The 14,563-nt window shown below is 46.9% G+C and overlaps 1 protein-coding gene across 5 annotated transcripts in view; it reads left to right on the forward strand.

The window, feature by feature from the left end:
- Asap2 (ArfGAP with SH3 domain, ankyrin repeat and PH domain 2) overlaps window positions 1-14,563 on the forward strand; it is a 157,380-nt gene that overhangs the window by 51,027 nt on the left and 91,790 nt on the right. For all 5 annotated transcript variants that reach the window (XM_029484885.1, XM_029484887.1, XM_021178724.2 and 2 more), the window contains exon 2: window positions 7,445-7,517. In XM_029484885.1, coding sequence (XP_029340745.1) covers window positions 7,445-7,517 — 73 coding nt within the window. The remainder of the gene's footprint in view (window positions 1-7,444; window positions 7,518-14,563) is intronic.

The raw sequence follows: 14,563 nt of genomic DNA on the forward strand, positions 1-14,563 counted from the left end.
ACGTTAATCATGTATTTATCCTTAAATAAACGAATGCATAAGCACACCCTGGTAAATTGTTCAAAGAGTGCCAAAAATCTAGTCTCTTGGCACCATTTTCTACCTCTCCTCCAGAGCCACGTGATGACTTCCTGTACCGCCCAAGCGAGGATTCTCTGTGTTTATTTTTACATGTGGGAATATGCAGCTTTGAGTATCACTGCTTTCTTCATTGTTTCATGTGTTTCTCCATGTGTTATTGTGGTCAAAGGTAAACAAACACTCAATGGAAGGATAGTAGAAAAGTAGACAACGTGTAGAATAGTGAAATCCTATTTATTTGTCTTTGGCAAAACCTCAAACAAAGCGAATGCATGGAGGCTGATCATTTGTTACTGTGCTGCATCTGTTTTTCTTGCTTTCAGCTGCTGTTGTTGTTGTTTGTTATTGTTGTTGTTGTTGAGACAATCTCACACTCTAGCCTATGCAAAAGTTCCAGCAATCCTTCTGCCTCAAGCCTCCTGGGTGCTGGGATTTATTTCACGAGTGAGTTACCACACTTGGCATGTTTTCAGTGTGTGTGTGTGTGTGTGTGTGTGTGTGTGTGTGTGTGTGTGTAATCGATTTATGATGAAGCTGGTCATTCTTCTCTACTTTCCTGTGATGAGATTTTTTTTAATAGTTATAATCTCATCTTCTGCAACACACTATGGCTTGCTTCTTGTATATGGTGCTGTATGCACAGAGGAGGGCAGTTCTGCTGGGTGAGCTGTGTCAGGGTATAGCCTGCCTTCTTACCCATGCACAGTGGTCAGTAAGTTGGTAAGGTGGTGTCCTGTGATGGTGGCACCTTCCTCTGAAGGCGTGCTCACTGGCCAGGCTGCGATAGGATCAGAATTCTACTTGTAGAAACCATGATTAGGACAAACATGGAGCCAGGGTGTGTTTTTCTTTGCCTGTCCTGCAGTGTCATATACTTGAATATTAGATTAAATCCTTTAGTAAGCTTGCAGTTTGCTAGCCACAGCATAGTGGCACATGTAGCTTTGCATTTTATTTGGGGTTTTTACAGTATAATGTTTTTAGTATTTTTGTCAAAATCATTTGTCTTCTGTGTACAAAAAGGCTGTTCTACCATTGCTCTGGAGCCCTCTTTGGTACAAATTCATGGCGATTTGTCTGGGCTAACCCTCCAACACACTTGTGGGATTGTCCAGTTTGGGGCTGTCTTGAAGAGTGTTATGCATATCCTTGTGTTTGACTTCTGCCATTAGATAATGACCATGTGACCCCCTTCTGGCTTATCCGGGGATGTACACACTGTTTGCAGCTGCCATTTGGCTTGGACATAAATTTGATCTTAATTTTGAATGACACCTGCTCCTCTCCTGGCCTTGCTTGATTCCCATAAGGAGGGTAGGCCCATTATTGCCCTGCTTCATAGCAAGCTCCCAGCTGCCATGTGGTCCTGTGCTTCCCCGGTGGCTTTCTGAAAACATTTGCCACTGTCCTTTATGCACCATACTTTGCTCAAAGTCAAGTGTGAGATGAAAAACCGGGCTGACATTGATGTTTGCGTGACTGTCCTGGCAGAGCTGCCCTTGGGTGTGCTTGGGTTTATTAGCTAGCTTTCAAAACTGTCATTTCCTCTCAGGTTGGCCCTTTATAAGTAGAATGAGGGGAGATGGGATGGGTCAAGAGGGGAGGACATAGGTGGCCCTTGTGTCTGTGGGTCTCCTATCCTTCAGTCATTATCCTTGGGTTCTGGGAAGGAAGTTGGTCCCTTCCCTCTCATGTGGGTCCACTTGAAATCCCAGAGTGCTGGACCAACTTGGTCCTGGACTGGCACAATCCAGTGCTTCTAGGCCAGGGCCTAAGGCACAGGCCTGGCTGATGCTGTGGAAGGGATGTTTGATTGTTTGTATTTGGTTGGCCCAGGGAATGGCACTATTAGGAGGTGTGGCCTTGTTGGAGTAGGTGTGTCACTGTGTGTGTGGGCTTAACCCTCACCCTAGCTGCCTGGAAGCCAGTCTTCCATTAGTAATCTTCAGATGAAGATGTAGAACTCTCAGCTTCTCCTGCACCATGCCTGCCTGGATGGTTCCATGACGATAATGGACTGAATCTCTGAACCTGTAAGCCCCAATTAAATGTTGTCCTTATAAGAGTTGCCTTGGTCATGGTGTCTCTTCACAGCCGTAAAGCCCTGACTAACACAGGATGCTTTGCATGGATTGTCTAAGTGAGAGGCAGCAAACTTCTCCTATAAAGGGCCAGATGGTAATTAAATAAATTCCCACAAATATTTATAGTGAAATTCAAAACATACCTCTTAGTCAAGGCCCGTGATTGAGGGAGGTGGGATTGTTCTGAGGGCTGGGGTAAGGCTTCCTTCAATACGGTGAGTCACAGTGGGCCTTCCATCACCCATTACCTCATCCACCTGATATCTCCATCCATCAATACCATCAGGTTGTGACCAAACAAGGGTTTCCCACCCCTGAGCCAGACCAACTCCTTTGGTAGACTGTGGAGGCCACCCTTCCTCTTAGCCTACCATCAGGATGAAAGAACTTGCCTGGTAAGGCTGTGGGACCTAAGGAGAGGTGGACTGACCTACCCTGCATAGAGAAGGTGGTGTGTGACTGGGGCTGCTGGTACTAAGCTATGGAACAAGGAGCACCAGCATGCCTGGATGGTTTCCCTGGCCCTGGGAGAGGCCCTCAAGTGCATAGAGGGACCTTCAGAGGCAGAGGAAGAAGAGCCCTAAGGACATTCTGGAACCATCAGAAGGTCTATGTGGCTGAAGCTCTCTCTGAAGACAGCTGTATGCAGACGTGAACTGTTAATGTTTTTCACTTTAATTGAATCCCCTGCAGCTTGTGACTACTGTGTGGGGCAACCAGGTGTGAAAATGCAGCAAGAGCAGGGGTGTGAGGGTCTCTCCTCTGGCAGTGAGTTTGCTGTGATCCATACACCATAGCCTCTGCCCCCTCTCCTGGCTCACTATCTTCAATTACCACTCCAACAGTTGTTTGTTTTCCTTGGAAATATTTGAGACACATCCCTACAGTCTTATTTATGCAATAAATTTAATCTGTTAAGCTTGTTTTACAAACAAGAGGCCAGCTTGAGTCTAGTCCCTCTGAGTTTATAGGGTTTGGCCAGGCATCAGCTGCGGGCCAGGCCAGCCCTCTTTTACACCCTTATTGACTTTTACAGTTCTGTATGCTGGTAGTTTGCCTACACGTCTGGGTGTAGGGTTGTCTCCTTTTTTCCTTCTGGGTTTGAGTAGTTGTGGAAGAAGGGATGGTGGGAGGTGACCATTAGAGTCTTAGCCACATTGCAGGTACCTTTGATTTCTGGAGACCACCAAAAGCCTTCTTATTTTTCTGGCTATAAGGCTTTGGCAAAGCTTTTTATAGACCATAGATACAAGTCTTTGTGTCTTAATCATACTCATTTCTCCTGACTGGTTTAATCTTGATGATCTATAAATACACGCCGTGATGGGGGTAGGTTTCTAGAAGGGAGGGAACCACTTTTCCCTTGTGTGGGTTTCAATTATAATTACCTCTGCCACCAAGTGCCAAACTCACCTTCACGTCCCTCTCTGCTGAAGAGTCAGGGGAAAGCAGCAGCTCCTGCATGTTTATGTACTCATTCTTGAGGCTGGAAGTGGCTTCCCTTCAACAATAGGGACAGGACTCAGATGGAGGGGTATTTTCATAAGATGTCTTTGATAGGTGAGAACGTGGTCTCCAAAGCACTGAGTGGGGTGTCATCTGAGTTCCAGCTGGTTGCAGAGTGCCAGATCCTGGTACCTCAGTAACTCACCACTTCCAGCCCCTGCTTCTGAACAGGACTGAGCTATATGCCACAGACACAGATGTGCCCTGTGACCTGGGATTACCAGTGGGCAGAGCAATTAACTCTACTGGAGAGAAGCAGGCCAGCCTGCTAGCTGATTACCCAGGAGTCCAACACACAGATGAAGCCTGATTGGTTTCCAAGCCAGTGGGCAACAGCCAGTTCCTTCATCTTTGGCCACTCCTGAAATTATTTCCTGCTTGCCTCTAGTGGCCTTGAGTTACTACTGTGCACTCTCTCAGGGAAGCTCCATGGCTTAATTGGCAGGCTCTCTGGTGCACAATGGGATGTATATGCTACATGTACACTGTCTTAGTTAGGGTTTTACTGCTGTGAACAGACACCATGACCAAGGCAAGTCTTATAAAAAACAACATTTAATTGGGGCTGGCTTACAGGTTCAGAGGTTCAGTCCATTACCATCAAGGTGGGAGCATGGCAGCATCCAGGCAGGCATGGTGCAGGAGAAGCTGAGAGTTCTGTGTCTTCATCCAAAGGCTGCTAGTGGAAGACTGACTCTTAGGCAGCTAGGGTGAGGATCTTATGCCCACACCCACAGTGACACACCCATTCCAACCAGGTCACACCTCCAAATGGTGCCACTCCCTGGTCCAAGAATATACAAACCATCACATACACTAACCCCTGGCCTTAGAGAAGGTCACTGGGGAAGGTAACAAGCAATAAAGGCAGTTTTATTGGTATATCACAGGGCTCAGTGTGTTCAAGTGTTACTGTGTGCTCAGCAGAGGCCATGGCAGTTGTCAGTGCTGGTGCTGGAGGCGGCATCCAAGGTTGGCAAAGCAGTTCACTGGCAAGGCTTAGCCTTCTGTTCTTACTGGGCGTTTATCTTTCCTGGATCCTTTTCTTGGTTTGTTCACCATTGCATCTCCACTAGCAGCTTAAACATCAGGCACGTACCAGGTGCTTAGTAAATCTCAGCTGAAAACCTGAACAAGCATAGGTACTGTGGGTCAACCAAAGATGAGTTGCTGTGGAGGGAAAACTGGGGTGGGGGGTGGGGGGTGGGGGGTGGAGGGGGGGCTTTGCTGGAGGACCAGATGAAGCTGTGAACCAGCCGGTGTAGCTGGGGGTCAAGAGGTAGGAGGCTATTCCAGGGAATTAACAGTGTTGGGAGGTAGAAGAAAACAGTCAGTTGGATGAGTGTAAACCAGTTCACTGGGGCAAGAGCTTGGGGGATAACCAGAAGTGAAGAAGACAGTCCAGGGGCATGGATGGAGGGGAAGGAAAGCTCAGAGCACAGGGAGATTGCACTGCTCAGTTGAGTTGGGTGTAGTGAGTGCCGGGAAGCATGGGATGTTTTCTCCTTTTACACTGTGCACTCAAAGCTTTTTGGCAAGTGTTGTTGGCTGAGTGACTTGCAGGGAGCTCAGCCCTGCTGCTGTGGGTGTCCTCTGCTGCCTGTGAGGAGGGTCGGGGGAGGGTGGCCCTTCTTGTTTAAATACAGGTCGTATAAGTTCCGGTCGATTGCAGAGGCTGGTCAAGACAGAGTTTTCTGCAGGAGTCGTGGACTGCATGTTTACTAGATCAAATGTGCTTTGTAGCAAGGACCTGTCACATGGGAAGGGAACTCCCAGTTGTGACAGCACACTGATTCATGTCTGTCTGTCAGGCTCTGCTCCCCAACACATGGGCGGTGGCTCTTCAGGAACCAGTGTTTCTGATAGAGGCTGAGCAAACATTGCTTGGAGGCTGAGGACTGGGGAGGACTGAGGAGGACCGGAGAGGCTGTGAGGGACAGTTCAGTGCAGTGCTTTGTGTGTTAGTTTCCCTTGAGATATAAAATGCCCTTTTTATATCTCAAGGTCCAGAGTGGATTAGAGATGACTACCCAGGAACATTAAGAGTTCCCTTGGGGGCTAAGGAGATGGTTCAGTAGGTAAGAGAGTTAGCTATACAAGCATGAGGCCCTCAGTTTTAAAACAACAACAAAACAACCCAGAGCCCAAACCATAAAAAAGCCAGGCATAGCCATAACCCCAGAGCTGGAAGGTGGGGCCAGGTGGATCCTGGGAGTTAAATGACCCAAACAGTTCTGTCCCCAAGGGCATAGGGTAGAAAGTGATGAAGGGGGACATCTAGTGTCCCTTTCTGATTTCCACAGATATGCAGCACTACACACACACACACACACACACACACACACACACACACCATGATCTCACATAAAAAGCCAGATATGGTAGCAAGGGCCTATAACCCAGCACTGAGTTTGAGGCAGGAGCATATCTCTGGGACACATACACTTAAAATCACTCCCTATATACAAAAAGCTAACTCACTATAAGAAATTTTGATGCAAGTCCAGCCTGAGCTATATAATATGGCAAGGCTGTCTTTAAAACCAAACCTGGGATATTTATCTCTGTGTGTGCTTGCCTAGGGCTAGGGTTTGATCTTGACATACCTAAGGGGTCACTCAGAGTATATCCTGTGTGTTGAGACAAACACACAGTAGTGTAATAAGAACAGCCCCCCCCCCCACTCCGTTTTGCTACATCTGAAGCCTCTTGATCACTCTTCTATTTAAAATTGTCAACTCCAATCTCACCTGTCTTTTTATCCCCCAGAAAATAGCCATTGCAACCTCAGACTGAGGGAGGACTTACAGAAGCCAATGCTGGAAGCCCATTCAGCGATTTTAGATGACAGGTCACTTGGGTGTTTTAAATAGTCACCACCATTACTGCTCACGTGGTCTCACTCTCACAGTCCCCAGTGTGCTGTTTCCTGTCCCAGCCACTTGTCATCCTTTGATCTACTGAGCTGTTTAACTGAGTTGTGGGAGAGTGTTCGAGCTGTCTCTTTGGTGGAAGCTTAGCTGAGAATAAATCCCCAAGTCACTGTACCCATTGTTGAACACCTACTATGTGCAGATGTTGTAAGTGCCACTTACTGCTGCTCTCTGACGGTGGCTCTGTAAATATTTGCTGAATATTAACCATGTGAGTGTTTGTTTAATCATTCAGCCTTGCAAAGCTGTTACAGCTGGATTCTGGAAGCGAAATCTGAGGCTTGGAGAGGCTTAGGAACAAGCTTCCTGAACACAGCTAATAGCTTCACAAATGTAAAGCACCGAGCTGCATTTGTGTGGGGCAGGTCTGGTTCTGTGACTTGGCTGCCTGTTGTTTGGAGCCAGCAGGGCAGGGTGGGGCAGGGCGGGGCAGGGCAGAGCCCTCTTTGTGGGGAGGGGCACTTGCTATCCTTGAAACTGCTCTTTCTTTCAAGGTGAGAGGGACAGAGGGGCTTAGGGACAGCCCAGATGTCGTAGAGCCATCTGTCAGATGTGGCTGTCAGATTCACTTACCTGGATGCAGAGTGTCGTGACCAGCAGGTGATGTGAGCAGAGGCAGCTTGTAAGCTCCAGGTGCCTGAGACTCTCCAGTTGGTTTTCTGTAACACAATTGAACTGCTACTCTGTGTGCTTTGAAAGACTAAACTATGCAAAGACCCAGCCCATAGAAGCAGCCCGGGGCCTTACAGGAGGGATCCCAGAAGGTTCTCACTGCTGCTGCCGGTAGTTATGGTCTGTATGCAAACATGTTATTAATTCACATATTCCCTGTTATTTTAGGCTTTGGACGTGGACCGGATGGTTCTCTACAAAATGAAGAAATCTGTGAAGGCAATCAATATCTCTGGGCTGGGTGAGTCCTTGCTATTCCCTGGGGGCGGGTAGGGAGTGAAGTCACCATTTGCCAGTGAGTGTTGAGCCTCCTGTACTGAGCATCCAGATCAGAGACACTGGGGCGCCTACTCCAGAAATAGGTTTTATTACCTGTAGTCTGGTTCAGGAGCAGTTCCCTGCCTCTGTCTGCCCTAGCATGAGCCCACTCCATCAGATTGGAAGGCAGAAGCAAGGCTTGTGTGCTATGAGTGACAGCAGACTTCTATCATTTCCTAGTTTGGAAAGAAAATGAACAAACACACCAGCATAATCCACTAACTATCTAGTACTGTTTGCCTGACTTACAAATGCACTGTAGAAAAAAAAATCACCTAGAAATGGGGAGAGCTCTGTTGCTCGAGCATTTGCTGAGGACACGAGGTGAAGCTTGGGCTTGGCCCCCAGTGCCTGTGGCATGTGCAGGTGATTCTAGCACAGGAAGTGGAAGCAGAAAGATCAAAAGTTCAAAGCTATCCTCAGCTACATAGTAAGTTAGAGGCTAGCCCGGACAGCTTGAGACCCTGTCTCAAAACAAAACAAGAGTCCCTGGAACTTTTGGCTTAAAGTCAGCAGGCTGTGCAGATGGTAGGAAGGGTGCCCCACACAAATACTATTAATGATGGAAAATATTTCTGAGAAGTCACCAGATGTCTGTGTGGCCTCATTCAGCAGGAAGGTGTCAGCCTTCAGAAAACAGAAATAGTGATGGTGGAGGTTTAAAAGAGGCCGTAGATGTAGGGCAAGTGGGTGCTGCTCAGTGCAATCACCCTGGGTGGAGATGACCTTCCAGATGCCCCGACACTGAGGCTTGTGTAGTTAGTGCTGAGCATGAGCTGAGGGTAGCTCCCATGGTTTTACTCACATTGAGAAGTGCTAGGGAGGATAAGAACTTCTAGACTGTTCCATAGCCTGCTGACATCATCTTGTCCTGTCTGATAACTACTCCGACTAAAAGGAGACACCTCAAGGTAAGAGGGTCACAGTACAGACAGCAGGGGGCCTGGACATCCCTCTAGACCCATACACTTATTGGGGATGCTTTCCCATAGGCTGACTGGCCTTTTGTTCCAGGATCTACCTATTGTGCTGTCCACCTGAAGGGTAAGGCAGAACCAGGATGAGTAGGTTTCACGATCCAGATAGAATGGTAGTCCAAGAGTGGCTGTCAGCACACCAGAGAGGTTGCAGACCAGCTGATGCTCAGTCCACCAGCCTGGCGCTGAAAGCCTAGAGAATCCCAGGAGAGTCATTGGTCGTCAGTCTGAGGTAGGAGGCCCAGGAAGCTGGATTCTGGTGTTGGAAGGTGCAGAGTAGGTGCCCTCACAGAGGGCAAGGTGGGCCGGCTGACACCAGTCAGCTTGTCCCTTAGATCTCCTCATGTCCAGGCCCCTGCCGGAAGGTACTGCCGACTTTTTGGGAGTCCTCCCTCTGTTTCTCCAGGAGCACTCTTCCAGACTTGTCCAGAGGTGCATCTCTTGATGTTGACTCCATGTCCACTTGAGGCTGTAACCAGCGTCAACCTCCACAGTGTTCTCTTAAAGACTTAGGAACAGACTTACAGACATTGTACAAGACCTCCACAGTGAGGCCCTCCCAATGCTGCTGCAGAAATGTAGAGACAGCCTAAATAAGACATGTGTGAGGGACAGGAGGCTCAGGACTGCAAAGAGCCCACATTTCACCCTGGTCCCAGTCAGAACTAGCAGGAACCAAGGACAATCTGATTCTTACACATGTGTGGTCCCGCAGAAGGCAACGGGACAATACTGTCCTTTGAACACTCGGCATGGACCCTCAGCTTCCTGTGCATTGTGATAACCTGGACAACAGACTGCTCCAGTTAGACAGCAGGAGGGGCCTGCAGATCAGAGCTGCTCCCAGTGTGTTCTTCTCCTGCTGGCACGGGGCTTTGCTCAGTCACAGAGCCATTGCCCGCCTGCCATCACTATGTCTAGCACCTTGTTGCTTCTCAGGAGGCCAAGAACTCACTAAGGGATGGGATGCTCAACCGTTGACCAATTCCAGATTTCACAGAGCATTTCAGGAGAATTTATTTTAATTTTTAAAAATTGGATTCACTTGGCTTTTTTTGAGTTTATAATTTGGAGAGTATTAACGCATTGTATAACAGGGATACTGTATTCTGGTCAGATTGAAGAGAAGTGATTTCATCATCACATGCCGACAAGACTTTGTCAGAGATAAAAAGGAGATTATCTTTTTAAAGTGAGATAAACAGGAGTGGTGTGGCTCGTATGCAGGCTGATGCAAGTGTCTATAGCCTTGATGCACCCACTCATTTATTTGCCTTTCTGACCCATGTTGCTGTGCGTGGACCATAAACCTCGTTCCATTACCTGTCTTCTTGGAAGCATTTTAGAAATAAAGACTAGAGGTACTGCTGTGTCTGCTTAAAATCCAGCAGAATTCCTCTTATTCACACAGAAATCAGTGGAAGTGAGCTCCATTCAGAACGTGGGAAAAATGAGGGAGGTCTGTAGGAGCAGTAGAAATGGGGGCGGAGCACCAGTAGGCAGTTTCAATGTGCAAGTATGGGTTGTTAGGGGACATTGCTGCCTTAAAGCGGTCCTGAAGCCACAGCTGCTATATTTAGTGGACTCTGCAGGAACCAGGTGAGGCCCAGCCTTCCACATATCCCCTGGGCTCAGGCCAACCAAAAGAGGACCAAAAGAGGTCCACTCCCCGTGCCCGCATGCACATCTTCGGGTCCCTCACCATCTCCTGATCTTGCCATGCTGTGGCCTCCCTCCATGTACACTCTGTCTGATCAAAATGCTGCTTCTCCTTGAGACCCCAGGAAGGAGCTTTGTTTACTGTCGAAAGCTCTTGTCTGACAGGGCTTTGCAGTTCTTGGAGACTGTCTAGGTCAGAGATGTTCCTGAGGTATCCCATGCCTCCAGCAAGCTGGCTTCGCACCTGACCTTGGAAGGGGAATCTTTCACTTTTGATAGCTTGTATCCATCAGTCCCATTATGCCAAGTTTGAATTGTCATAAGGCTGTGAGTCTGATATATATATATCTCCGAATACTATCTTGGAATCCTTGTTTGAGAATAAGTGTCATCATCTGCTTGGAAAGTCACCTGAGGAGACCATGATTTCCGATGTTGATGTTGGTTACGGCAACAGTTTATAGACTTCCTTTGGTGACTACTTTGTTGTGACTCATTCTTTATATTTATTAAATGAGTCTAAGGATAGTTTGAGTTGTTTTAGAACTAGTCAGAAATAAGTCAGGGATTGAGTGAGGGATTGAGCTGCTGGCCACCACGGTTGGCTAGTTGCATCATAGCTTAGACAGCTTCCGCTCCAAAGTGCTGTTGCCAAAGAGGAGTTCTCAACGACTGATCCTAGTGTTCAGTGTCCCAGGATGGCTACTTGTCCAGAAAGAGTGGTCCTTTGCTGTGAGAACAGTTGAGCATTTATGCCTGGCCTGTGCTATGTCTTTCCTGGTTTTACCCTCCTAAGTCTGTCCTGATTTGTCATGGACTGGCCCCATATGACCTCTTGCCTGGCCCCAGTTTGTCTACGGCAGCTTGGCTCAGTCCATTGCTTCCAGAGCATGTAGAGACTGTGTCTTTCTCCATACTCCCTGGCTCTGTTGCCTGGGTGTGACCTTCCCACCCCTCCTGTGTTTCAGGCTGAGACTTGAGGCAGGGTAAGCCTTTCCTGACTCTCATTTCCTCTTGCTTCAGTAGCATGTTTCTGTCTGCCTAGCGGCTTCAGGGAGCACACACTCTTCATTCAGATTTGCAGGTGGGAAGTGAAGTGTGGGTCTCACTGTGCTAAGATCAAAGCATCTTCAAGGTCCCTTCGCTTCCCCATTTCTTTTTTTTTTTTTAATTTTTAATATTTTTATTACATATTTTCCTCAATTACATTTCCAATGCTATCCCAAAAGTCTGCCTGTGGACGTTGTACATCGTGGTGCGCACTAGGCTCCGCGGAGCCTAGTGCGCACCACGATGTACAACGTCCACAAGCAGACTGTGAACATCCACTCCTGTGTTTGCTAGGCCCCAGCATCGTCTCACAAGAGACAGCTATCTTTGGGTCCTTTCAGCAAAATCTTGCTAGTGTATGCAATGGTGTCAGCGTTTAGAAGCTGNTTATGGGATGGATCCCTGGATACGGCAGTCTCTAAATGGTCCATCCTTTCATCACAGCTACGAACTTTGTCTCTGTAACTCCTTCCCTGGGTGTTTTGTTCCCAATTCTAAGAAGGTGCACAGTGTCCACACTTTGGTCTTTATTCTTCTTGAGTTTCATGAGCTTCCCCATTTCTTGTAGAGGCCAGCTGTACTCCTTTGCTCTCAGCCCCTTATATCTACAGAGCCAGCCAATAGACACTGGAGTCTTCCCACAGGTCCTCTCTGAGAGTCTGCACCGATGGTTGTCGAAACCTAATGCTATATATCCATGCCTCGAACAGCTGGGGCTTGTTGCAGTTCTAGAAACAGGAAGTCCCTATTAGGCTACCAAGGTAGGCTCTCAGGTGGTTTATAGATAGTTGGATTGTTTTGAGACCATAGCCCTGTATCCCTGCCTGGCCTGGAACATGCTATGTAGACCAGACTGGCTGGGAATTCACAGAGATACAGCTACCTCTACCTCCTATGTTCCACCACGCATGGCCAACAGTTATTTTCTTGGGATACAGGAAGAAAGTCCTCTGGGGTCTCTGCTCATAAGGTCAATCCCATTAAGGGCCTTGCCTTCTGAATTCATCTAAAGCTAATGATTTCCTAGTGGCTCCATCCCTTGATAGTAGCACACTGACCTCAGTATTAAACTTGGGGAGGCAGTTGTGTTCAGTCCCAATACAGACCCTGAATCTCCTGCCCCTCTTTTTCATATTTAAGTACCTTACATTTTAAAAGTTACATGTATTAATTATTATTTTGTGTGGGGTGGGGTGGGGTGGGGTTTATGTGCACACAGAGTAACTTTGACAGTTCGATTCTCTCTTCCCACCACGTGGGCCCTAGCCATGGAATTCAGGCTGTCAGGTTTGGTGACAAGTGCCTTTACCTGCTGAGCACCCCATCATCTAGAACAATCACATCTCAAACTGGTTAGCAAGTTTAAGTCATCTACTCTTTCCTCTCCCTGTCAGGCAGCATACTGTACTCCTGGATCCCAGGGATTACAGGGTGAGGGAAGGGACATTCTTCCTCCCACATCGAGCCTCTGAATGTTTTGAGGTTGGTTCACTTTAAACTCTTTTGGCAAGCCCCATTAATGGGTCCTTAATATGCAGGCACTGTTAACGGCCCTAGGGCAGTGCTTCTCACTCTGTGGGCCAAAATCCCTTAGACAAACCTGGCTCTCCAAAAATATTTGCATTACAATTCATATCAGTAGCAAAATTACAGTTGTGAAGTAGCCATGAAAACAGTTTTATGGTTGGAGTCGCCACAACTTGGGGAACTGTATTAAAAGGTCTCAGCATTAAGAAGGTCGAGAACCACTGCTCCAGGGAGATCTGGTTAAGGGCTGGACTTCACCTGTGGCATCCCTGGTTCAATTGGTCTGTTTATAGCTTCAGTGTTTGCTAATTAAACAGTGCCCCAGAGGTAGAGCTGGTCTTTGAGAAGTCCACCTTTGAAGTTGTCCTGGGCATCAGTACACCCTCCCCCTACCTCCATCTTTATCTACTAAGCATTGATTTACTTACGTGATAGCAAGGGATTATGTTCTCTGTTGGGGATGCCTTTTGTGGAGTGTCTTATGAACAGGTTTTTATGTTAGGGAACTGTTTCTGTAATTTTTCCCCACTCAGTGGACTGCTACCTGAACTCTTAAAACAAAACAAAACAACCCGAATCCAACTTTATATTTATTTTAAATCCTTCTTAAAATTTCTAAGCTCTGTCTCAGCATAAAGGTGTTTTCCTCCAAGCTGAGAAGTTGAAGCTAACATTTTCATCTGTGTTTGACACATCAGCGGGTGAGAAAATTCATCTCAAGGAGGATGAGCATCAAGGAGGAAGCAACGTGAGACTTTCATTTTCACTTCTAGACTCACTTGTGGTGGATGGGGTGTTCTTAGGGAGAGCCAGAGTCCTCCTCACCTGGAATCTGGAGGCCCTGGGGGAATTGTCACATTCCCAAATAGAAAGGTACAGAGGGAGAAATGCTCATTTTAGCTGCAACTTTTACTGTCTTCTTCCACCTCCTGAGGAAAATGAACCTTCATAGTCCTTCACGCCCCACCAGGTGTATGTGTGTGTGTGTGTGTGTCTGTCTGTCTGTCTGTGTTTGTGTCTGTGTGCGTACACATGAGCAGAAGGTTAAAGGACAACTTGTGGGAGTTTTCTTTTTCCACCACTTGGCTTGTTACAGGCATTTCAACCTGCTGAGACCTCACTGGCCATATATATATATATATATATATATATATATGTATATATATATATATATATATATATATATATATATATTTAACGAGAAGCATATGCTAGCTTATGGATTGAAGTTTTAGTGTGTGTTAAGAAGACAACACATCTGGGTATGGTTTTCTAACTTGTACATTGAAAAATAAATCATAGTTGTTCTCAGAGTTGGACAAGATTACTGGAAAGCTAGAACTCTGCTCTATGGTCGTAACATTGAAAGTGGGCACACAGAGTTTTTGGAAATCTGTAGGCAGTGCACATCGCTGAAATCAAGATCCCTACGAGGAAGGCTCTTCTTGCACAAATATGTCTGTTGTTTTGTTGCATTGCTCATCATGCCAAAATATAAGCAGTGTCTCCTGACAAAACCAGGATCAGCCGCTTGAGATGATGGGACTGTACTACAGAAATGAGAACGCTTATGAAACCCAGGGTACAAAATCTGTGCACACATTTCTGTTATTAAAAAGAAATAGCACATCGTAACATCATGAAACGGTATATACTACTGTCAAGATCTTCATACGATTGATGGTAGAAGTAATGATAGCAAGTCAGGTGTTCGTGCATTTGCTGTAGGCCGGGCAGTCTACTTACATAAATGTCT

The sequence above is a fragment of the Mus caroli genome, chromosome 12 (genome assembly GCF_900094665.2).
Source record: "Mus caroli chromosome 12, CAROLI_EIJ_v1.1, whole genome shotgun sequence".
NCBI lineage: Eukaryota > Metazoa > Chordata > Mammalia > Rodentia > Muridae > Mus > Mus caroli.